General features: G+C 40.1%; 1 protein-coding gene across 1 annotated transcript in view; it reads right to left on the reverse strand.

The window, feature by feature from the left end:
• Positions 1–1046: 1046 nt before the first annotated feature.
• Positions 1047–27114, reverse strand: part of LOC126473389 (probable helicase with zinc finger domain) — a 143890-nt gene continuing 117822 nt past the window's right edge. The window contains exons 16-19 of the mRNA XM_050100397.1: positions 25952–26702; positions 25706–25827; positions 16131–16248; positions 1047–5942 (exon numbers count right to left, since the gene is read on the reverse strand). Of these exons, the coding sequence (XP_049956354.1) occupies positions 4494–5942; positions 16131–16248; positions 25706–25827; positions 25952–26702 (2440 nt within the window). The 3' untranslated portion in view covers positions 1047–4493. The remainder of the gene's footprint in view (positions 5943–16130; positions 16249–25705; positions 25828–25951; positions 26703–27114) is intronic.

Here is a 27114-nt window from a genome sequence, read left to right on the forward strand (position 1 = left end):
AACTTCACTTCAAGGGTATTTCATCACATAATCAGCTCTATTTAGACAATAAGTGGGTGTCAAGCATCCACTACCCTTGACATTACATACTGTAACAATATAGGAGAACTCCATAACCACTCTAAAACCATTTCTGTCAAATCTTATACCTGCAAATTACTGAATATCCAACATTTATTTGAGTTGAAACTTCCTCGCAGATTAAAACTGTGTGCCGGACCGAGACTCGAACTTGTGACCTTTGCCTTTTGTAGGCACGTGCTCTATCATCTGAGCTACCCAAGCACAACTCACAACCCGTCCTCACAGCTTTACTTCTGCCAGTACCTCGTCTCCTACCTTCCAAACTTTACAGAAGCTCTCCTGCGCAGGAGAGCTTCTGTTCCTTGAGGAAGGGGGAAAAGAATAGCAAGAGGATACACATGAGACATGGAAGGTAAACTATGTTGCAAAGGCTGGGGCCCCTTGGCAGCCAAGCTCAAACCCGTCAAAGAGTGGCGAGACCCAGGGGGTGGGGGGTTATTTTGTGATAATTAATGTTATTAATGTTTCAGGAAGAATACAGTTTAATGCCTTAGGTGCAAAATGCCTTCCCTTCTCGTCAAGTGCAAGTGATTGCAATTCTGTTCTGCAATGTCTACAGAGTCTCATACCCCATAACAATTTGGCAACTAACAACTATTTATGCACCAGGAACATAAAGCAAGGCATCAGTTGCCAATATACACGTGTTTCAACAAAGGTCTACAGCCTGAGCTTCTGTACTATTTACAATGTTTACTTGGCCTCACATTCTAAATTTACTTCAAAGAACCACTTTGTAACTAAAAGCTTGTTTACATTTGACAAACTTACAACAAATTGAACAGTGTATCATGCAAGAACACAGTCATACCTTATCACATGTGCATTATTCATCTCAGGAACTTGTACTTAGAAATGAATAAAAACTTTTTACATTCTTTATACGTAATTTTGTGAAAATTATCTCGCACAACTGGAAGTCATCATGAAAGGAAAACATGGTGGGATTGACTTCATTAATGTACAGATCAAAGAACAAAACCATTTGTTTTGTTTCTTTATTATTTATTTTACAAATACAAAATAAATATACTCTATAATAGAAATTACAAGAAATGTCACAATTTGTATCAAACAGCAGAATATTTTTTGAGGGGGAAACCTTCTACGGGACAAAAACCCCCTCAAAAATGTTAACAAACTTCTCAAAATTATGTTAGGAAAACGAAACTACACTCATACTGACTATACTACATACAAGTGCTGTTACATATCATTCACGAAATAATCTAACAAAAAGCTGAAAAGGTTGAATTTATTGTGCATGTTTTTTATAGCAGGTAATAATTTTTTTTATAATATTGGTATTTCTGAGACCTACTGATGCAAAATCCTGAAAGGTGGTGCAAATATTATAAGATTCATCACAGTGAAAACCACAAATCCAAATTATTAAATGTGTCAATGAACAGATCTTGTGGGACAGACAAATTGCACATTAACTTTACACATAGCTGAAAGATTTTATTTTAAGTGCATGCAACATTTATAGTCCATCTTTACATGTCAATGCTACTGCAGAGGTAAGCAGAAATGACAAGTACATTACATTTCAACAATAACAACATACATCTATATTTGACCAATACATGTTTTGCAATATACTACTCTCTTGCCAAAAAGTAAAAAAAAAATTCTACCTGAGAAACATGTAGAGTTTAGGAATAATACTTTTTAAAGATTCTATAAGCAGTAATAAAGAAAACAAAAATTATAAAAAATCTGTAAAATATTTGTGACATTTACACAAGATGGAATACAAAAATGTATTCATCATGCATTGGTGATGACTAGCATTAATGTGCAGAAAAGTTAAATTATATTTCTATAGGTGACAGAAAATAAAACAAATGAAAAACTGTCTTCCAGCACATTTGCAACAGATTAGCACAAAATGTAGTATCAAAAAACAAATTTTTTCATAAGAAGACTGTTTTTCTTACACTATGTTCAACACAGCTGCACTACGAGATATAAAAAATAAAAATAGCACAAATGCAGTTTCACAGACAAGCACCAATCAGCAAAAAAATCCAGCAAAAACTGGGGCATACTATTGTGGTACAACAATAGGTGGAAAAATCTATTACACACCAATTATACAACACATAATTTATGTCTGAATACTGCAAATATTTATAATACATCAGTTACTGTCATTGTTACATTCTGATTTTAGGATCATAGCTTCCTCTCTCATAAGATAAAAATACAAATGATGATGGTATCATGAACGCCAAGTCAATTTTGACCAAATCTGGACTAGTAAATATGAACGATCTCAAGTCAAAGAACTCTCAAGGAATAAAGTTAATGGAAGAAAAAAAAATCTAGGAAATGGAATGTCATTTCCATCAATAAGTAACAACTGAAGGCCAATATACAATGCCTTTTTGTGTCAATTTTTTCTTTGCACATTGGCTGTCAGACTTTCTGCCTCTTTTGCCCAAGATTGCTATAAATAAAATGCATCAGTTTTCCCATCTTTCACCCTACACCAGCCTCAGTTTTTTTTCCATTCTTTCCCATATTTACAACAGCCGAAGACATATTTCATAGTTAGTAATTGTTTATGAAGAAAGTTACCTCTATCATCTTCTATCTGCCTATACCAAGATCTTTAAAATTTACCTGTTCAACAATAAGGATGGTCTAGGAAGTATCAAGGCAGGAACGAGAACAACATACAAACAATGAACTCCGAGCATAAATGTAACTTTTTAAAATCTGAACAAAATAGGGCTGCAGTAAGAAAATTAATTCCTGATTAACTGAATGAACACGGGTCACAATCAAGACCACCACCTTCTCACAAAGACAAACTGACAGCTGAGAAGTCAGTCTGCTAATATCAGTACGTTTTCAGTTACTCTAAGTGACTATTGGTGATTGTGTTATAGCCAACAGTGTTAATAACAATGAAACAAGGTGCCAAACACAGACGTCTATGACAAAAGTAACAAGATTTTTCTAACATTACATTACTACTTAGGGGGAAAAAAAAATCCTCAGGCAGCAGAATGTGACCCTGCATACATGTATATGTACAATCATAATGCTTGAATTGTTGATTCATGGTTTACACAAACATATTATTCATCTTTTCTCTCTGTAAGAATCTTACAGATATTCAGAAACTATGAATGGCTGCAAAAAGCCTTTTGCATAATTTGTACTTTTATGTTACAAAGAATTTAAAAAAATAAAATAATAATAATAAATGAAAATTACCCAAAGAATTTTAATGTGTGAAATGGGAAAGAGGAGTCATATTTCAGCTGACAGAAAGATTTGATAAGGCTGGCAATTCATACATAATCCTTCATAATATTCATTCTCTGCTGGATCAAGTGTCAGGTCAGCAAACAGTAGGAGAGCTTCTGACTTTCCACCAAAGAAAATCATTAAGTTTATTATAATACTGTCTTACTTATATACCCAATGCTCACATTTCAACCCTATCCATTGAGCAAATGTTTTGTTGTATTTTAAATTTTAAATACATGAACACATGAATTCAACTAAAAAAGGAATGTGTGTTCAACACAACTGCTTTGTGATGATGTAAGGATGAGAATTACAAGCCACAACATTCTTCCAAAACACCTTACCTGTTACTTACACAATTAAATGCACACTTAGTCAGGAACATTCAAGAAAGCAATGAAGCCACATTCCTGATAAAGCTAACCCAAAAAAGTGACTTTGAATATAGAGATAATCCCTAGTTTCTTTTACTTCAAATGTTTCAATGTCAGTTAACAACTAATACAATAATTAGAATCAATCACGATTATCACTGCAGCTCATAGTTAAAATTCTGATGATCTGTCAGTATAGTAAAGGCATAATACCACACGGAATGTGATTAACTACTTGAGATTCACTTCGTAAGTACAAAATCAGAAATGTTGAAAAGTAATAATTTATGTTTCATCATTAAACTACATATGAAATAAACAATTAAACATGTGTTACCTGTTCTGTCTCCAAACACTGATATCTCACCCCCCCCCCCCCCCCTTCCTTCCCCACAATACCCTCCATTTGTTTATCGCAACTGCAACCACCTTTGTGGACAAATGATCCAGTCTTAAATTACATATGTAAAATTTCAGAACCTCTCTCTGTTACTAGAAAACATATTCTAGTAATTGTACATTTTAAAAAGAGTCGTTAGTCCCAGAAACCCATTTTTTGCCACTTCCTACATACTATAAATGTATGTAATGTAATGGCATAATGTAGGTAAAAATTATGTTTCACATCACATAAGTAATGTTTCTACAAATCATGTTTTAAGTATAATTGTGTCTCACAGAACAACACAGAAAATCTTTTCCTTTTTTTCATTTTCCTTCTTTTACAAAAGTAGAGTACATTAAAATTGCTCTTACAAAGCTGCTGCCTTAAGAGAAGTAACGGTACAGGCCAGGGTTAGCACCATCAGACCCACGTGACCCCAGTGTACGTAAAACGGCAAATGGATCTCCCACCGCTCCACTCCCTCTTCTTCCATTTTCACCACTGCCAGGCTGTCCACCAGTATCTCTGATACCTGATCCACCAGCACCTACTTGTGGCTGTGCCCTCACCACACTCGCATAAGTAGGACCCGGCTGCTGTCCAATGCCACAATCACCACTGCTATCACTTTCTCTCCGTGCAGATTTCTTCTCACCATCTGCCCCAGATTCTGAACTAACTACATTCTGCACTAACGGCTGCTGCATCTGCAAACCCACACTTACAGCAGCACGAGCATAGCCAGCAAATGCTCCACTGGTGCTGCCACCACTGCTACCAGACAGGCTCCTGTCAGTCATATTGTCTAGCATACAGCACAGATCTCTCTGAGAGGATATTTGATTCGATAAAGCGGCCTGGCGGCGGTACAGGGGCACAGACTGCTGAGGGGATTGTGGTTGCATGTGAGGTGCCAGAGTCAGTGAGTTCACAAAAATCTGATGTGGAAACTGTTGTTGTTGTTGTTGTTGTTGTTGTTGTTGCTGCTGCTGCTGTTGTTGTTCTTGTGACTGTTGCTGCTGCTGTAGCTGTTGCAATGGCATTTGCTGCAGATGATGAAAACGAATTTGTTGCTGCTGTATGTTCTGCAGTTGTAGTTGCTGCTGGTGTTGTAGAGTCAGTTGCTGCTGTTGTACACTTGGAGTTTGTTGCTGTGCACTTACTGGTTGAGGTTGCTGCATGCCTGCTGTCTGCTGTTGTACACTTGGTAGCAGCTGTTGAATACTTGGTGGGGGTTGCTGCATACCTGGCAGTGGCTGCTGCAGACCAGGCAGTGGCTGATTTACACCTGCTAATGGTAGTGGCTGTTGTACACCAGATAGTGGTGGATGTGTACTCAAAGGTGGCGGCTGCTGCTGCTGCTGCACCATCGTTGGCAGTTGCTGCTGGACAGGGAGAGTCTGCTGCTGTGCAGTAGTTGGTGGTTGCTGTTGTACACTCGTTGGCAGCTGCTGCGGTACACTCGTTGGCAGTTGCTGCTGTACACTCGTTGCCAACTGCTGCTGTACACTCGTTGCCAGCTGCTGCTGTACACTCGTTGGCAGCTGCTGCTGTACACTCGTTGGCAGCTGCTGCTGTACACTCGTTGGCAGCTGCTGCTGTGTACCTTGTGGCTGCTGTTGCACACTTTGTGGTTGCTGCGGCTGTTGCTGTTGTATATTTTGCTGTAGCCGTTGCTGCTGCTGCTGCTGTTGCAATAGCAGTAACTGCTGTTGTTGCAGCCGGCGCAGCTCACTTTCATGAAGTGAAAATTGTTTCGTGTTGCAGGTTGCATTTGGTTCCACTGCTTTCTCGAGTATAATGTTTGGGAAGTTCTGCACCAGTGGGTTACACTGCAGACAAAATGAAATATGATTAAAACATACAACAAGAAAATTTCCACGCTATGACTTTACACTGAATGATTTTTCAGCCTTACATCCTATAGTTAAAAAGACACACCTGAGTGTTAAAAGTTGAACCTATTCAATACAATACAGCAAAGCCTGGAGGCATAGCATGGTTGGACAGCTAAAAAAAAGATATTAGTAACCAAATCCACAATCCTTCAACCCTGTCTTACACATGCATACAATTTTTGATGCACAGCATGCATATTATTGCTGTATTTATCCCATGAGGCAAACAGTGAGTAAACAGTGGTTGTATTTTCAGATGTAATGTCTTAAAAGTCTCTCCCAGTGGTTAATAAAAGCCATACACAAATGTGAATAAATTTAAAGTTGTCAGGAAAAAATCTGCGAGTGGTATATTAAAATAATTCTTCCTCTCCCCCCTGCCCTCTCCTCCCCCACACACCAAAATCCGCAATAAGAATTTAATCATCTTTGATAAGGGTGTCAGATGCTCAGATACAACATGTTTTATCTTCTGACTCCCAGACAGTGTGTACACTAGTGACCCGCACAGATAGAGGTCCGAGATCTGGGCAGGCATTCATAAGGCACACTACATTAAGTTGGCAATGCAACTAGAAGTTTGACAATCATCAGAGGTCACCAGCCTCGAATGTGCCCACAGCCTACTTTCCGCGTACCCTACTGGCCAGCAGACAGGTTTTAGAGATGGGCCCAGCCAACTCTAGCTCATTATATGTTTCCCTCTGCATATGTGTCATCATACTGTTGTTGTGACCACTCCATGGCTAGTATACCCATTACGATAAATTTGTCTTCAAGACTTCATAAAGTTTGTTGTGATAAGTCATCATGTGGTGTTCTCTTGGTGGCAAGTAGGGTCGTATCTTCACGTGTTTTCCATTGTGCAGTTGCTTTTCACAGTTTGTCATTGCGTGGAGTCTCTGACTTAAACATAGGTGCAGCAACAAAAGGACCTCATCACAGTGATGCAACAGGCTTTGCAAGTGTTGCCCTCCAAAAATTAATCTCTCACTCCATTTTTCCTCGGTTTCCACCATTCGATGTGGTAGCAAAAGATTTGGAGGTGGACAAACGCTGCCTACAGCAGCATTTTCATGCCTTCCACATTACACATGAGGAGGTACGTCATGCACTATTTCTGTCATTGGCTTCTCCCACCTCGGGTTAGATGTTGCAGCAGTTGGCCTCCTTGCAGGAGCCTTCCTCAGTGTCATTCGATGTCTCATTTTCGTTGTTGTCTTCCTCTTTTTCATGCATGTCGTGGCCACTAGGGTTTTACCAATGCAAGATGCAGTCCGTTCAGTCTTATCATGCCTGGGCTGTGACCCTCCACAGCCATAGTCACAAGTGCCATTTTGTCATGAACAAGTCAAAAGAGTCATATGCAGACACCATGGTCCATGACATTATCATCTGCTCCACCCCACATAACAAAGCCCAGCAATGGGCCCTCCAGTTACAATCCCTCCCTTGAAAGAGGGTTTCATCAACTGCCCCGTCGTACGAGGTCTTGTAAGCCACTGTTCAGCAACTGAAAGCCTGGTGTGATGTCACAGCAGTACAGGTTGGCCCGGCCGCATCTACTGCATCTGGGGAGGACAACATTGCGGCAGTGCAAGTCGGCCGATCTGTAAGCTCCTGCATGGCACTTACAGAGCATTCCAGCCACCACTCTGTTGCTGTCATGTGCATCATGCTACTCCAAACATAACAGATCACAAGGTTTATATAGATTATTTATTTACTTAATTGGTTATATTCAAGGTTGATATGATTCGCATTTTAAGAGTTCCCCAGCATTGAGCCATCTGTAGTGTTAGAAAAAAAGCCACATTGTGGAAGTCTTGGCCAATTCATGATGGAAGTCCACATCAGGCCTTTGGCTTTTCAGTCATGGACTCTGACAGTTGGTATCTGCCGAGATCCCCTAACAGTCTTTGGAATCTCTGTGCTTGGAATTTTGGGATTTCTTTGAGGTAGGCATAGGGTATGCCACAGACTTTCAACCCCACATAACCTTGAAGCAGTCAGCTTGTCCTGGATTTTTTTTTAATGCTAAGAGGATTCCCCTGGTCCCCCTCTCCCAAGTAAAGGTAGAGCTGGAACAGCTCCGCCCTCCTGGGTTGTGGCTCCTACTTCCTCTAGTGAATGGGCCACACCCCTTTGTCATGCGTAAGAAACACTGTGGCAAACTGTGTCTTTGCAGCAATGTTAAGGATACTGTGAACTCATAGTCCGTGATCAACACACGTCCTGTTCACACACTTTAGCAGGATGTCAAATCTTCTCCAAACTTTATCTTTCCAAAGCATATCACCAATTACCCCTGGATGATGAATCCAAGTGTATCATGATCATTAACACACCATTTGGCCTTTATCAATATCAAGGGTTGATGATTGAATTGGAAGTAACCCCGCAATTTGGAACACATCACATCATCATTACAGGACCTCTATGACCTCTTCCTACAACTCTGGGCTGTGGGTCTGTGTTGCAATCTGCAGAAGTTCATATTTATCAACCATCTCTTGAGTATCTGGGCCACATCATTTCGAGGCATCCAACCTGTGGAATGCCATGTCACGGCCATTATGGAACTGCCGAGTCCCTCATCATTGTGTGAATGGCAGGTTTTTGAAGGTAAAATTACCTACTACCAACAGTTCATTCCCAAGATGTCCACCATCACGTAACCACTTCTTCATCTCCTTCTATGCAAAGGTGCTCCTTTTGTCAGGTCTCCATCATGCAACCAGGCCATCAACACACAGACGGAACTCCTGTGGTCGACACAGTGTCTAGCTACCATTGATCATCCCAAAAAACCATTGGGGAGGGGGAGGAGGGTGCGTTCTTCACCTATCAGAATGCAGACGACTCTGAGCAGCCACTGGTATTTGCATCCGAAACTCTCAGTCCAGCACAGATCCAGTACTCTCAGGCACAGCAGATGGCTCTGGCCATTGTGTACCTGGTCACCAAGTTTCACATTTTCTTGTATGGCACCGAATTCCAACTAATTACAGACCACAAGCCCTTACTTTCATAATTTAGTCAGGGCTCCCGGGTCCCTGATAAAGCAGCCCACAGGTTGCAGAGGTGGGCCTTGTTCCCCTCTAAATACAACTATAACATTAATTTTCATATCACAGAGTACTGTGCCAATGAAGACACCTTATCCTGGTTGCCTGTTGGCCCTTGAGTTAGACTGGGAGGAGCTTGTGTGTTTTCATTTGGACATCTCTTCCCACCAAGCAGCAGAATGGTTTTCTGATCACTAGTGTGCCCAAGTTGCCAAGGCAACAACAGCTGACCCCACCCTCAGGCAGGCAGGCAGGCAGGCAGGCAGGTAGGCAGACTGCCTCATCCGACAGGTTTGTCTTCCCGGTGTCCTAGCTGCTTATCCAATTCACTTTGTCTTGCACTATCATCTCTCAATCTTAGACTGCGTTCTCTTCACCACCACAGATGACACAGCTCCCTTGTGGTCATTCCTGGGAGTCTGCAGCGAGAGGTTTCACAGCTGTTACTTGAGGGGCACTCAAGTGCTTCCCAGACTAAACCCTTGGCTCGCAGATATGTTTACCAGTCCAGCGTTGACCAAGATCTAGAAAACTTGGTTGCTGTATGTCCCCAGTGTGCTTGTCAACAGGTGGCTCCCAGGTCATCATTCTCTCCATGGCCTCTAGCAACCCAGCATTGGGAACGCATCCATGTTTGTTTGGCAGGTCCATTTCTGAATGTGTTCTGGTTGATTGTCATTGGCGTCTTTTTGCATTTTTCTGGTGCCCTTTGTCCACTACTGAGGCCACTATTTAAGTGCTCTCCAAATTTTTTTCTGTGGAAGGTCTTCCAGTTACCATCACTTCTGATAATGGACCCCAGTTCCTACCTCAGCTATTTCATGATTCCTGTGTGCACTCAGCCATATGCCATGTTTGTTCCCCTCCCTTTTACCATCAATCTAACAGGAAGACTGAGCGCACGATTCGCATGTTTAAGATCCAGAGGAAAATATATCAGCAAGACTTCCTTGTAGAAGAAATGTTGAATTCTATTCTGACAGCTATCAAATCACTCCTATTGGTTCAGATAGACCAGGGGAGCTGTTTCATGGGGCAAACTGAGGACATTGCTCTTTCTCCTCTTGGATCTCGCCCGCCATTGCATTCCAGCAGACTGGTTTTAAGCAGGGAATGGCAATCTGGATGCGTAGGGTTTGGTCGGCAACCCAGCTGGAAACGAGAAGTCATCATGTGCCAGAACGGCCGCTGCATCTGGACCTTAGAGACAGGGAACCAGCAGTCAGCTCTGCATCCAGGTGAGCACCCATAACCCCATCCTGGCTGCAACAGAGGGTTCCTGCCTCCTCTTCCACCTACAGGAGCACCTCTGCCTGAAGAGCTTATACCTTTGCAGCCTCCTGCAGTGGCTCCAGTGGAGCTCCAGTTGGAGTGCATACGTCTTGCCGTTTCAATGACACAGTAGCAGTCTCAGCCTGCAGCAGTGTTGCCTCCATCTTGGACATTGCCATGGATCCTCACTTGGACTGCCCACTGATGGTTGTGCAGTTTCATGCCCAGACATGAAAAGGAGGGGGGTTGTCGGGGCCCTCCTTCTGCTACCTACTTTCGCACATATCCCTGGTCTCCAGCTACCACGAGTTGCTTGCTCCTCTTGCTTCTGAGGACATAGGCACCATCTCCACAATGCTACCATCCACAACTCGCCCCACAGATCTGTAATGCCCTGTTCCCAAAGAGGGGAGAAGTGCAGTGACCTGGAGAAATCCACAAGTCAGCAGACACAGCTAGACATTCAACTACAGTCAGAGGCTGCCACTCGAGGATATGTATGCACACGCACACTACCCACTGGCCAATAGCTTTTAGAGGCAGGCCCAGCCAGCTTTAACTCAGTTAGGCCCTAAATGTTTTATCTCTGAATAAGTTTTATTGGATTGTTAATGTGAGCCACTCCATGGCTAGTCTACCTATTATAATAAGTTGTTTTCTAGACTTAATATAGTTTGTTGTGTGATCGTGTGATGTCCTCTCATGTGATTAGAACATATATCATGGCATATGGGCAGTACAGAACTACCCATACAACTGATTTCTACAGCTGCTGACTAAATTCATATACACCACAGATTACAGTGTATATTTTGCCTGTTCATCATTCAGGTCCTGGTGTGGAGGCGAGATTATTTTATATTTTAAAAGCACAATACAGCAGTGCATGTAGAAAATGAACTTAATGCTCACTCTGATGACTCAAGATTAAAGTATATGTAGAAATACATATTTAGCATGGAGAGAAAACAGTTTTGATTAGTATATAATGAGAATGTTTATAAGTGGACTGGTAGGAAACAAATAAATAGAAATTTTTTTTTACGAAAATAAAAGTACAATTACGTATTTTATTATGATTATATAATTGATGGAGGACTTGTGAACATTATTCCATACTTAATGTTTTATCATCCAAATTTATGTTATTTTCAAGTGTGAATAAATCTAATTATTTCAAAACACTTTTGACTAAGGAGCAGTATTTGGAATTTACATAAAACATATATGTAACTTGTGTTATAATCTATCAAGTTGTCTCCGACTCCTGGTTACATGATGAATTATATCCCTGAAGCTCTCACTGTACTATCAAATGAAAGAAGTACAAAATGTAGACTCAAGTGTACTTATTCCATTGATAAAATAGTACACCCTATCACTCACAGGCCATAATCTGATCAAGTATTTTCCATCAATACTAATGGTTCAGTGAGTGTCTTAAAATGTTTGTAAATACTGTGTGTTCTCTCAAATCTAAAAAATGACGACTTCGCCTATAATTTGAAATCATTAAAACCACTGCTGAGACTGTAATAAATTTTAGGGGTAAAATTAGTTTTAAATGTGAAAACAAAGTTCCTCAAATTCCATCATTTAAGTTCAAGACTGTGGAAAATATCTAAACTTATTATTATTATTATTATTATTATTATTATTATTGTTGTTGTTGTTGTTGTTATTACTATTATTATATTGTTTATAACTTCTAATATTCAACTAATAATACCTAATAAATAATAATGCCTAACTAATAATAAACCTGTGAGGGGTTGTTAGATCTCCCATCAGGTGCTTTCCTGGGTGGTGCACTGTGGAAAGCCCCCTCGATTTGAGTGGTGCTGGGGAAATTAAATGCCCAAGGTGGACAAAATACAATCATAAAATCAATCACCATCAGATATGGTAATCAGTGGCTGTTGGTTAGCATTTGTTCACATAGTTGGTGCAGTTGTTAGGAATGCAGCTTAATCTTGACAATTGAGTCTTATAATCTCATGATCTCCACCGGAGGTTGATTTTTGGCAATCTTCAACTTGAAGAAATAATGGTAGAACAACAGGAAACAATTACACTACCCCAGGATCCCATCAACAGATTCGATTCCCACTCTAGTCACAGGATTCTGGAGGACCAGACATGCCATATATAGAACTATCGGAACTTCTAAAACCCTCTTAGAACAAAACAAAAAATTTTATGGTTACATTGAAATTATGGCACTGCAAGAAATCTGGTTTACAGATTAAAATCACTTCAACTCTGAGAACTGAAAGTTCTATAAGGAAACCCTGCAGTGCATATCAACACTGGACGAAAACAATTTGGCACAGGCTTCTCGGTTCACAAGTCCATCACAGATTCAGTCACTGACTTTCCATCACCTTCAGAAACATTATCAATACTGTCAATAAAATGAGGAAAGGAGGCCTACACACTGATTAATGTGCATGACTACAGTAGAAAAGACTCACGATTGATAGAAGACTTCTGGGAACTTCTGCAAGAAATCACGAAAAAAATTTCTAACACCACATCAATGACTTCAATGGGCAGTTACGAAAATAAAAGAAATGCAAGAGAATCACTGGGCTGCACACAGCTACAACAGAACCAATAAAAATGGTGGACATCTCATATGCTTCTGCCAAAATTTTAATCTCAAAATTATGTCATCACTACTCAAGAAGTCCACACAAAAACTAAAGAAATGGAAAGGCCCCATAAAACACACTGAGAGCTCCAGGTTAACCATACTGCTACCTCTTTGATGGAACACCAAAGATGTCCTCACTGCAAAAACCAGGACAGTATGCTTAGAGTCTGACCACAACTTACTACAGATCAAAGTAAAAAAACAAACAAGAGAAACAAAGAGTTTCCAGACATATTCCAAACACCCACAATTCAGCAAGAAGAAAATAAATAACTGAAGAAATATGTAGGGTGGACACCACAAATGGCCTGAACTCATTGAGAAAGTAAAGCAAACAATACAATTAGGTCAACCCTCGAGGAGATGAAAACATACCATAGGTGGTGAAACATCACACGCAATCAAGAAGTCGAATCTAGGATTAAAACATGGAATAATTTCAATAATCGTAAAACAAAAGAGAGGCACAAAGTTTTAGAGGTATGGGGGAGGTGTCTCTAAATTTATTTGACGACAAAAATACAAATACAATAATAAGAGGTTGAATGAAATAGAAGAAGACACTACCAAAAACACCATCCACAATTTTTATAATCTTCGGAGAGAATTTAACTGGTTACCAACCTCCCAGCCTAAACTTCCAGTGATCTGACGGATCCCTGAAAACTGATACACAGAATAATTGTGAAACTCTGGCCAAATATTTCCGTGCACTCCTCCACAGTGAAGATCCATCTGAACAACTCTGATTTGTAAAACCAGTACCAAAATCCTTATTTGCTTCCACCCTCACAAGAAAAAATAGTGAAAATAATCACACCACCGAAAAACAACAGAGCACCTGGTGAAGATGACATAATTTCAGAATTATGGAACTGAATCACAAAAACATAACGCCAAAGATTCACAGAATAATATCAGAAATCTGGAAAACAGAGAAAATTCCAAAAGAACAGAAGAGCACCTTGTTACCCATTCCACAAGAAAGGAAACAAAACAGATTCCAGTGATTACATAGGAAAATTATAAAATTCTCTCTATGGCTTTGCTGAAGCGACTTTAATTGCAAGCAAAGCCTCAGATTGGCAAGTATCTGGTTCAGAAAAGGGAGACCCCGTATTGAACAGATCTGGACCTCAAAAAGCCATACTACGTGTTACACACACATCTGTTCATTTTAAAAAAGTTTATGATTCTGTTAACAAACACTGTTTAATAGCCTACGAGAATTAGGAGTCGATAGAAAGACCAGTGCCATCATCCAGAAAACTTTATCAGAAACCACATTAAAAGTGAAATTCATGGGAGAAATCTCAAACTCACTCAAAATTCAAGCAGGATTCTGACAAGGAGATGGCTTATCATCACTCTTTGTCAACATTCCACAGGAAAAATAATCAGGGAATGGGATAACTATGTCAAAGAGAAAAGAAAAAGTATCACTGTAAAGTGCCTGGCCTCTGCAGACGACCTGGTGATATAAAAAACAAAAAAGATGAAGCCAACATACAACTAGATAAACTACCAGGTGGTTATAATTCAAGTGTAGCTACTCACAAACGTCCAGCATGGGGTGTAGTTTTTGAACGATAGCAAAACTTGATAGATATTCTAATGCGTTAATGGAGAACAGATTTAGACAGGGAAAGAATTAGTTCCAATTTTGGCCACCTGGTACAAAGATGAAAATCTGGCACTATAAATGCAAGAAAGATATATAAAAATGTTTCCGTATGTAATGGATCAGGAACAGGACATGAGCAGAGAAGATCAAACAGGAGAAAAAGGCATAATGCTGATTTTATTATTAACCACTGTCTACACAATTTGCTCACAATGAATACAGCCTACACTGGACCTCCGTACGTAGCTGCACTTTAATTATAATCACCCTATAGGTGAAATTGCCCTTGAAACTGTATTCCAAGTTTGCTACAAAAAAACTCTATAAAAAAACGCCAAATCAAATGGAAAACATCCACTGAAAACACAGTATGAAAAAATCTCTCAGGTCACCCACTTCAGGTACCTAGGAGATACCATCCGACCCACAAGACTAAACACAATCTCCAACACAGAAAGAATATTCAAAATGCAAAAGGCATACAAACTGAAATGGAATCAAAACAAAAAAGAGCAGTATCTTGTAATGCAAAACTATGACACTACAACAGTGTCGTTTCACTGGAAGCCTTCTATGCAGCAGAAGCTACGGTCATTACAGGGATGAAAAAAATCCATGACACCAAAAAACATGAATGAAAAATTCTTAGAAAAATATATGGCGCTATTCCCCAAGATGGAACTTAGGTCAGACGACCTACAAAGGAACTCTACAAACACAAAATTTAGGAAAATTCACCTGAAGTTCTACGGGCACCTAGGTAGGATGCAAGAAAAACACTCAAAAAATTGTCAACATTGTTAAAACAAGCAAAAAGACGAATTAGATGAAAGAAACACAAAAAGACGCAATAATTGAAAATTTCAGAAGAAGAAATTGAGGACAGAAAGCAGTTCAGAAGTAAAATCAAAAACAAGAAACTTGAACATGTCACACTGGAAAAAAACGCGAATCAGTGAAGAGGTTTTGGGAAGAAAAGAAAAGGAAGCGAAGCTGAGATTTGCTCAAATTCATGTGTTCTCCTAAAGAGGAATAACTGAGACTGAGAATGATGATGATGATGATTGAATGCAGCAGCCACATTAACTTGTGAAATTTGCTGCTCGTCAGCACTGCACATATAGAAATCATAGATGTTTGAGACTCAAAAAGGTCTTGTGAATCATACACTTTCATTTGATTCAGCCGCCTATGCTTCGGTCTCAGGCAGGATCCCGAATTTCATTCAATGCTGAGGTGCTACTCCAATACATCTGTTCGACTTTAGGGGGAAAACAAAGTCGGCTGAGGTGTGAATGGGAATTTGCACTGAGAAGGAAGATATGCTAGGGCAGTTCATGCAGCTCGGCAAAGTGAGTGTGTCAGGTTGACATAGTGGTTAGCGCATCAGCCTAGTGAGCAAGAAATCCAGAATTCCAGTCTTGGTACAAATTTCTATTTGTTGTTCAAGTCTACACATATATATCAATGTACAAAAAAGGTAAATGAATGCTATAACACACCTGTACTTGCTGGAAAGTAGGCTGCGTCTTATCACCAAGAATCTCATCCAGTGTTCTTGCTAGATCTTGTACGGGACTCATTTGCTTCCTACTTGCCATGCGCAGCAATTCAAGAAACCTTTAGAAATAAAGATGTTTATTAAAAGCACACCTCATGTTATCCACAAATAATAATTTGATGAACATTTATAATTGGAATGTTTCTGTACTGCCAACAATTGTATTGCAATTTCCATGTATTTCACAGAAAAAGAGAGGAAGGTGGGGGTGGGGCGTGTGATGAGAAGGAATTTTACAGTAAACTTTGGTGTTTTCATTCATTTAATTCTCAGAACCATCAACTAGCATAACAGGTTAACCTGTATAACAGTCTTAATTTTTCTCCGCCTGTAATTTCCAACCTTAAGTACATTTGTTTCTATGACACTAATAAAAAATGCGTTTTCAAATGGCAATATAAGGTTTTTATTACAATAAATACCAATTTACGAAAATATTAAAAGAATCATTCTTTCATTTCATGTTTTGGAATGAATATCCTCTAATCAGAGCCTTTCAATATCGTGTGCAAATATCTGTTGTTGCTAATGTGCCATATCAAAGGGTCAGTTCACTTGCAGGATTCATGAGTAATCCATGATTGACATTGTGTGCACTACCCATCTGGTTTACTTTTCAAACAATACTTGATTACTGTGCTCTTTTACTACGCTTATGATGTAAAATGCTAATGGAGATAGGTGATACATCTTTATGATGATAAAGGTTTTTATGTGAAATGGGAAAGATTAAATTTCAGGACATAGACTGGATTGATAAAACATTGATAAATGCCAGTCATAACATTCTGAAAGGCTGCACTGATACAAGAGATAAATTATGGCACTCCTTACTGACAAAGACAATAGGATTATTCTTTCTGGACAAAGATCTAGCTGCTAGCAGATGTTACAGTGGCTATGTCTGAATGGACAGCTTAAATGTGACAGTAACTTGACCAACCTGCAATCTTATCAGGCTGCAATGCTAGGATATATCTTCCTTACATATGTTAAGAAATACCATGATGGCAAAACAACAAAGGGAAGTGTGAAATTGCATGAAATTTCATCCAATGATACATTGGTAAGACTGCCAAATTAAAACATCTTGACAGTTCAAATCAACTTATGTATAACATTAAGGACTGGGGATAGTTTGCTAGAACTAGAAGCTCAACAAAACAGAAAGCAAAGATAGAACAAAAATATTGGTTTTGGACACAAACAGGAAATATAAACACATTGGGAATAATTCAAGTGTACAAGACAACATCTTTACACTCAAATGAAGGTTCAAGACAGTAATCAACAGTTACAAAAACTGCTATGCAACTGTGAAACACATTACAGATTAATAATGAGTAATTTTAATGTAAATGACCTGTACAGGAAATCTTAGTGTTTGACACTGGGAATAAAAATGGGACACACACAATTTGAGTTCTCTGAGAAGAAAAAAATGTACATCCTAAATACATGATTCAAGATGAAACCCAAAAGGGAACTTCTACATGACGATAACATTATGTGTCAACAGCAATCAACCAGACGACAGTGAAAATTATTAGTTGTTACCATTGAATCATTAAAAAATTTAAATTATATATTTAACAGCAAATGAAAATGGCATGTGAATGGACACTAATATAAATATATAGGAGAATAAAATGACAGTTCATTTGATTAACTGACTGCTGCACCAAAGTAATTCTCACACAAGCGTATACGGCAGTAAAAATTCTGTTTCATAAATAATTCAAATTATTCTTCAATCTCGGTACTTAAGTTACAGTATATCAGACAATTTATTTGAAATGAAACATCCTGGCTGATTAAAGCTGTGTGCCAGACCAGGACTCAAACCTGGGACCTTTGCCTTTCATGGGCAAGTGCTCTATTGCCTAAGCTTTCCAACCACAGCTCAAGGCTTGCCCTGATGGTTTTCCTTCCACCAGTATCTCTTCCCCCACTTTCCAAATTTCACAGACGTTCTCCTGCATATCTCATATCTCATGGGACTAGCACTCCTGTAATAAAGGAAGGTCCCAGGTTTAAATCTCAGTCTGGGAATCAGTTTTATCTGCCAGGAAGTTCCAAATCAGTGCATACTCTACTGCAGCAAGTAAATTCATTTGGTACTGTCAGTATTACTAATCACACAGTAAGAACTACTTCCGTGGTACTTTTACCTTTTCTGGAGGCAAACTGGTTTTCAGTCAGTATCTCTAGATGCGCCCTTTCCATTTAACTGTATTATTATTCTTTCCTTTCTCAGACGTTATGTCTGGTTAAAAATGGAAAGTGACGCGGACCTTGATCAAGCGCGACTTCCTTTTAACTGTATGGTATATGTTACAGTGCATTTAGGAACTTTCGGGTAATTGAACATGTATCAATAATTACAGATTTCTGTAGTTGTATATATACGTTTGGATGTAGCTGTATTGCATTGATGTACTGGTGGGTATTGTGTGGTATGACTCCTGCAGTTGATAATATAATTGGTATAATGTCAACTTTGTCCTGATGCCACAGGTCCTTGACTTCCTCAGCCAGCTGGATGCATTTTTCAATTTTTTTCTCCTGTTATCTTCTGTATATTTGTTGTATTGGGTATGGATATTTCGAATAGTTGTGTTAATTTCTTCTTTTTATTGGTGAGTATGATTTCAGGTTTGTTATATGGTGTTTTTTATCTGTTATAATGGTTCTGTTCCAGTATAATTTGTATTCATCATTCTCCAGTACACTTTGTGGTGCATACTTGTATGTGGGAACATGTTTTATTAGTTTATGTTGTATGGCAAGTTGTTGACGTATTATTTTTGCTACATTGTCATGTCTTCTGGTGTATTCTGTATTTGCTAGTATTGTACATCCACTTGTGATATGATCTACTGTTTCTATTTGTTGTTTGCAAAGTCTGCATTTATCTGTTGCGGTATTGGGATCTTTAATAACATGCTTGCTGTAATATCTGGTGTTTATTGTTTGATCCTGTATTGCAATCATGAAGCCTTCCATCTCACTGTATATATTGCCTTTTCTTAGCCATGTGTTGGATGAGTCTTGAGCGATGTGTGGCTGTGTTAGATGATACGGGTGCTTGCCATGTAGCGTTTTCTTTTTCCAATTTACTTTCTTCGTATCTGTTGATGTTATGTGATCTAAAGGGTTGTAGAAGTGGTTATGAAATTACAATGGTGTAGCCGATGTATTTATATGAGTGATTGCCTCGTGTATTTTGCTAGTTTCTGCTCATTCTATAAAGAATTTTCTTAAATTGTCTACCTGTCCATAATGTAGGTTTTTTATGTCGATAAATCCCCTTCCTCCTTCCTTTCTGCTTAATGTGAATCTTTCTGTTGCTGAATGTATGTGATGTATTCTACACTCCTGGAAATTGAAATAAGAACACCGTGAAGTCATTGTCCCAGGAAGGGGAAACTTTATTGACACATTCCTGGGGTCAGATACATCACATGATCACACTGACAGAACCACAGGCACATAGACACAGGCAACAGAGCATGCACAATGTCGGCACTAGTACAGTGTATATCCACCTTTCACAGCAATGCAGGCTGCTATTCTCCCATGGAGACGATCGTAGAGATGCTGGATGTAATCCTGTGGAACGGCTTGCCATGCCATTTCCACCTGGCGCCTCAGTTGGACCAGCGTTCGTGCTGGACGTGCAGACCGCGTGAGACGACGCTTCATCCAGTCCCAAACATGCTCAATGGGGGACAGATCCAGAGATCTTGCTGGCCAGGGTAGTTGACTTACACCTTCTAGAGCACGTTGGGTGGCACGGGATACATGCGGACGTGCATTGTCCTGTTGGAACAGCAAGTTCCCTTGCCGGTCTAGGAATGGTAGAACGATGGGTTCAATAACGGTTTGGATGTACCGTGCACTATTCAGTGTCCCCTCGACGATCACCAGTGGTGTACGGCCAGTGTAGGAGATCGCTCCCCACACCATGATGCCGGGTGTTGGCCCTGTGTGCCTCGGTCGTATGCAGTCCTGATTGTGGCGCTCACCTGCACGGCGCCAAACACGCATACGACCATCATTGGCACCAAGGCAGAAGCGACTCTCATCGCTGAAGACGACACGTCTCCATTCGTCCCTCCATTCACGCCTGTCGCGACACCACTGGAGGCGGGCTGCACGATGTTGGGGCGTGAGCGGAAGACGGCCTAACGTTGTGCGGGACCGTAGCCCAGCTTCATGGAGACGGTTGCGAATGGTCCTCGCCGATACCCCAGGAGCAACAGTGTCCCTAATTTGCTGGGAAGTGGCGGTGCGGTCCCCTACGGCACTGCGTAGGATCCTACGGTCTTGGCGTGCATCCGTGCGTCGCTGCGGTCCAGTCCCAGGTCGACGGGCACGTGCACCTTCCGCCGACCACTGGCGACAACATCGATGTACTGTGGAGACCTCACGCTCCACGTGTTGAGCAATTCGGCGTTACGTCCACCCGGCCTCCCGCATGCCCACTATACGCCCTCGCTCAAAGTCCGTCAACTGCACATACGGTTCACGTCCACGCTGTCGCGGCATGCTACCAGTGTTAAAGACTGCGATGGAGCTCCGTATGCCATGGCAAACTGGCTGACACTGACGGCGGCTGTGCACAAATGCTGCGCAGCTAGCGCCATTCGACGGCCACGCTGTGCCGTGCGTGTGATCATTGCTTGTACAGCCCTCTCGCAGTGTCCGGAGCAAGTATGGTGGGTCTGACACACCGGTGTCAATGTGTTCTTTTTTCCATTTCCAGGAGTGTATATTTGTGGCATTGTGATCATGTAAGTGTATTGAGTGATTCTAGGTCTGTGTTACTCCATTTCACTACAATATTGGTATAGCATAAGTATTTATAGCTTTTGTCTTGTTTCTTGCTGTCAATTCTGTTTCCAGTATTTTTGTTAGTCTTCGTCTATTTTTTTTTTTAGTTCTTCTTTAATATTTGTATTATCTATTCCTATTTTTTGTCTGCATCCTAGATAGTTATAGGCATCTGTTTTTCCATCACTTCTATGCAGTCGCTGTGGTTATCCAATATGTAATCTTCTTGTTTAGTGTGTTTTCCCTTGACTATGCTATTTTTTTTACATTTGTCTGTTCCATAATCCACATTTATATCATTGCTGAATTCTTCTGTTATCTTTAGTAATTGGTTGATTTGTTGCTGCCAGTAGTTTTAGATCATCCATGTATAGCAAATGTGTGATTTTGTGTTGGTATGTTCCAGTATTATTGTATCCATAATTTGTATTATTTAGCTTGTTGGATAGTGGGTTCAGAGCAAGGCAGAACCAGAAAGGACTTAATGATTCTCCTTGGTATATTCCATGCTTAATCTGTATTGGCTGTGATGTGACATTATTTGAATTTGTTTGGATATTAAGAGTGGTTTTCCAATTTTTCATTACTATGTTTAGGAACTGTATCAATTTAGGATCTACTTTGTATATTTTCAATATTTGTAGTAACTATGAGTGGGGTACACTATCAAAAGCTTTTTGGTAATCAATGTATGCGCAGTGTAGCGACCTTTGTTTAGTTTTAGCTTAATATGTCACCTCTGCATCTATTATCAGTTGCTCTTTACATCCTCGTGCTCCTTTGGAGCAGCCGTTTTGTTCTTCATTTATAATTTTGTTCTGTGTTGTATATGTCATTAATTTCTGTGTAATGACTGAAGTTAATATTTTGTATATTGTTGGTAGGCATGTTATGGGGCAATATTTCGCTGGGTTTGCTGTGTCTGCTTGATCTTTAGGTTTCAGAGAAGTTATTCCTTGTGTAAGTGTATCAGGGATGTGTATGGGTCTGCAATTTAACTGTTAAAAAATTTAGTTAGATGTGAATGTGTTGAGATGAACTACTTTAGCCAGAAATTTTCTATTTTATCTTTTCCAGGGGCTTTCCAATTGTGCGTAGAATTAATTGCTCGGGTGACTTCATGTTGCAAAATTATCACTTCAGGCATTTGTGGTATCATCTTGTATGTGTCTGTTTCTGCTTGTATCCACTGTGCATGTCTGTTATGTTGCACCGGGTTTGACCATATGTTGCTCCAGAAGTGTTCCATGTCTGTTATGTTTGGTGGATTGTCTATTTTAATGTGTGTGTTATCTATTGCCTGGTAAAATTTCTTTTGGTTTGTGTTGAATGTTTGGTCTTGTTTCCTTCTATTTTCACTTTTTTGTATCTTCCAAGTCGTTTGGCCTATGCTTGTAATTCCTGCTTCTTTTCATCTAATTGCTCTATCGCGTCTTGTTGTGAGATTTTATCTAACCTTTTTCGGTTTTTGTCTGATATTTCATTTCTTATAAATTGTGTTAGCTGTCCGATGTCTTTTCTCAGTTTTTCTATTCTGATCTGTAGCCTGTGTTGCCATGCTGGTTTTGTGGGTTTCTTCTGTGTGTTGGTTGGTTCTGATCTCTGCCTATTATTATTATTATTATTATTATTATTACCACCACAAATTTATAGGCATGGGACGGCAATTTTCCATTTATCTGTATTATTATTATTATCATGAATTGACAGGCATGAGATGGCAAAATGATCAAGTGACAGTTCTCACATGTATCTACACTAATGCCTTTTCTATAGAGAAGTGACTACGCTTATCTGGGAATCAGACGGCGTGTCTCCTGTTTAATGTGTTCTGGATATCTGATGAAACAGTCTACAAGATGCTTAATGTACAATGCCTTGGGAAGCCTGCAGCTCACATGGCACATTTACTGGCTGTTCCCCTGCATCTGGCCCAGGACAGCTGTATGCTCTTCCCCCGACTTGAGCATAAATAATGATGTAGTCTGACTAAATCAAGCTTATCTTTATTTGCTGCAGGTGCTCAAAATGATGTCTCTCTATGGCAAAAGTAGACTGACATCATCTCAACACATTACCACACATATGATGAATTTCGGCTGTCAAAGTCTTTGGGTGTATGGGGACTGTTTGCATATACCTTATCTTTTAACATTCCCCAAAGCTAAAAATCACAGGGATTTAGACCTGGAGAACAAGGAGGCCAGTCAAATATCCTGTCATTAAAAACACTTCTTACTACTGTCACTGGAGGAATGTCAGTGGGTGGTCTTGCACTGCCCTGCATGAAATAATCCTAGGTCTTTTCGTTGGGTGTTAGTTCTCTACAAAAGGATACATTATATCATTCGCACACCAGAGACACTCCTGATCATGGCAAAAGATTTGTCCAATAATATGTCTTGTACTAACTGCACATGACAATCCTGCTTTCACATCATGCAGAAGCTGTTGATATAACCAATGAGTCCATGAATTTACATATCATGACAAATGCAGCCATTCTTCATAAAAAGAGCATTTCAGGATCAACCTTTTAATTGTGTACAAATTGTAACAGCCAGTTGCAATAACGCAAAAGAATCTCAATTAGTCAAGGCACTACTGTTATTTTGTGTGGTTTCAGTCGAAGTTTTGTGCACAGCTCCAAGAGCAGGTGCTACCAATACACCAGTCATAAGTGCTAAACAGAGCACTGATTTTCTCAGACTTCTTTCCAAGGCTCTTCTGCCTCGTCAAATTCATTTTCAGTTGATACACTGGGATCTGCAGACCTTTTTTTTGTCTAACACAGTCCAGTCTCTTGAAATTTCTTCACTGATGTATGTACCACTGGCTCACTGGGAACGCAGAGAACAGGAAATTTTTGTACGAATGCAAGCCAACATTCCATAAAATATTCTGTTTTGTATAAATCTACACAAAAAAAAACTCATTGATCCTTCGCGTGTTAAATAACGAATGGAAACTTGACAAAAAACTCAAAAGAAAACACCTGTGCATTCAATTGCAGAGTACAGGAGTCAAGTGCACAGTGTTACTGTCGAGGATCGAGCACAGCGACACACAGGTAGCGGGAGCCGCAAACTCAGCACAGGGTCGTATGTGAAACTCTCATGGGAGGCATCTGCAGCCATCCTGTGGTAGACGGAAGAGGCAATGGCTGATAAATCTGCTATGTGAGTTGCAGGCTTCCCCAAGCATTGTACGTGAAACAGCTGGTAGTTTCTATACCACATACTTCCTGTTGAATTGTTTCAACAGACTATCATGTTCCAACTACGCTAGTGATTCATTTAATTTCAAACACCCACTCTCCCCTTTATTTCTGTCACAATACAGTAAAATTCTTCTTTATAATACAGACTTCTGATACATTCCTGCCATCTATACATCCATTCATTTGCCCCTAATAAAAGCTTTCCTCCTGCACCTTGTAAGTTAACACTAATATGTAAATGCCACCCCTTCCCCCACCACCAAAAAGGGATAGAGTTAAGGAAACAGTTTTCTGAAATGTAGTATACATGGTGCCTCTCCAGAGAGTCATCAGGTGCCACCTATCTTAGTGCCACAAATACTCTTATTTGCCCATATGCTACAACAACCTAAAGTTAGTGCAATACACTATTCTACCTTATTTAAATAATGTAGGGGAGATTTTGTTTACAATGAAAACAAAAATTACTTTCTCTGTTAACAATGGACATTGCATGGAACACACACACACACACACACACACACACACACACACACACATATACAGACACAAGCAGACACATTTAAAGACAAAGAGTTTGGGTCTTTTGTCTTTAAATATGTCTGCTTGTGTCTGTATATGTGTGGATGGATATGTGTGTGTGTGTGTGTGTGTGTGTGTGTGTGTGTGGGGGGGGGGGGGGGGGGGGGGGGGGGGGGGGGGGGGGGGGCGCGCGCGCGCGCGCGCGCGCGCGCGCGAGCGAGAGTGTATACCCGTCCTTTTTTTCCCCTAAGGTAAGTCTTTCCGCTCCCGGGATTGGAATGACTCCTTACCCTCTCCCTTAAAACCCACATCCTTTCGTCTTTCCCTCTCCTTCCTTCTTTCCTGATGAGGCAACAGTTTGTTGCGAAAGCTTGAATTTTGTGTGTATGTTTGTGTGTCTGTCGACCTGCCAGCATTTACATTTGGTAAGTCACATCATCTTTGTTTTTATATATATATATATAAACAAAGATGATGTGACTTACCAAACGAAAGCGCTGGCAGGTCGACAGACACACAAACAAACACAAACATACACACAAAATTCAAGCTTTCGCAACAAACTGTTACCTCATCAGGATATATATATATATATATAAAAACACAGGTGATGTGACTTACCGAACGAAAGTGCTGGCAGGTCGACAGACACACAAACAAACACAAACATACACACAAAATACAAGCTTTCGCAACAAACTGTTGCCTCATCAGGAAAGAGGGAAGGAGAAGGAAAGACGAAAGGATGTGGGTTTTAAGGGAGAGGGTGAGGAGTCATTCCAATCCCGGGAGCGGAAAGACTTACCTTAGGGGGAAAAAAGGACAGGTATACACTCGCGCGCACACACACACACACACACACACACACACATATCCATCCGTACATACACAGACACAAGCAGACATTTGTAAGATATAAATATATATATTATGATTACCTGTTGGCTACTTCAGGTGCAAAGGAGTCAAGCAACTGATGATACCACTGTAATTGCCTTTCCTGTGACTGAAGCATGTCTGTAAGACTTACACCAGGAGGGAGGAGGTTGGTATAGTCACCCTGTGGGCAATTAAAGCAAAATATTTAAAATATGGTAGTGACTATGTGTCAATATAGCTACTATCCTAAATCACATAAGCATGCTAGAATACTTTTAAGTAAGTGTATTTCTTTTATACTTTACCTGTGCCAACTGTCGTTCAGGAAAGTGAACATTTTGCAGAAACTGTATTTGCTCAGGCTTATCTGCTACGGATCGTCCTCCTAACAGATCTATTCCTGGAATTGTGGTGGTAGTTGGTGCAGACAAATTTGCTGCTGCTGCAGGATCTCCCAATCCCAGATTTGATGGACGCAAGAAATTGGCAGCAGGAATTACGCAACCAGGTCCACATTCGTCTGGTGCTGACTGAGGACCAGGTCGAACTTGTCTTTTCCTAGGTAGCAATGCTGGCGCAGATGGAGACATCAATGGAATGCTTAATGCCCAAGGGTTTAGAGGAGGTGGAAGAGTGCCAGTGCTTTGTGCCACGGGAAACACTGAAGGAGGTGGCCTCAAAGGGAAAAATCCTGGAGCAGCCGAAATACCGGGTGGAGGAGCTGGAGGTTGTGCCTGCTGATTATAATAGTACACAGCTGCAGGATGTACATGGTACGGTACATATGGTGGGGGTGGAATAGCTGTGATTGGGGGGGGCTGGGCAGGAATTCGAACAAAAGGCTGGGGAGGCGAATTAAATGGCCCCAATAGTGTTGGAAGCCTTATATATGACTCAGCCTGATACTGCCGTGGCACAAACTCCGGTGCAAGTGGATTTAATGTATATGTCTTCTTCAATTCAACTGTGTCCAGCTGACTCCGCAAATGTGCCCATGTTATACCAAAGAGGCTCTTATTTTGGTTACATATTTCTATAAAACGCTCCCAAACTTTCCTAAAAGAAGATAGAAAGGAAGTCTTAATAATTTGCTTATTACAATATAGTATAAACACGCCAAGTTTACATTGTGACTATGCAAAGGTAATGACTGAGAAAGTTATATCCAATTTATTAACTCATTGTCACTGTCATGAAAAAAAAAAATCACTGTCATATAAAGAGGTAAATATAAGACAAATAAGTTTGAGATGGTTTCAAATTATTTTTGTGATAATTATTTCAAAATGTGTAGTTGAAAAATGTGTCAAGTTATTTGTACCAACCTTGATGATCTATGCTAATAAATCACTCATACTGCAGTACAGACAAAAAAGCCAGCAGTTTAAAATCATTGGGATGAACAGAGCCTATTCTATTCTGATTTACAATCTGAGCAAACACCGTCATTGATTGCATTAGAGCTCTA

Source organism: Schistocerca serialis, chromosome 4, assembly GCF_023864345.2.
Source record: "Schistocerca serialis cubense isolate TAMUIC-IGC-003099 chromosome 4, iqSchSeri2.2, whole genome shotgun sequence".
In the NCBI taxonomy this organism is placed as follows: Eukaryota; Metazoa; Arthropoda; class Insecta; order Orthoptera; family Acrididae; genus Schistocerca; species Schistocerca serialis.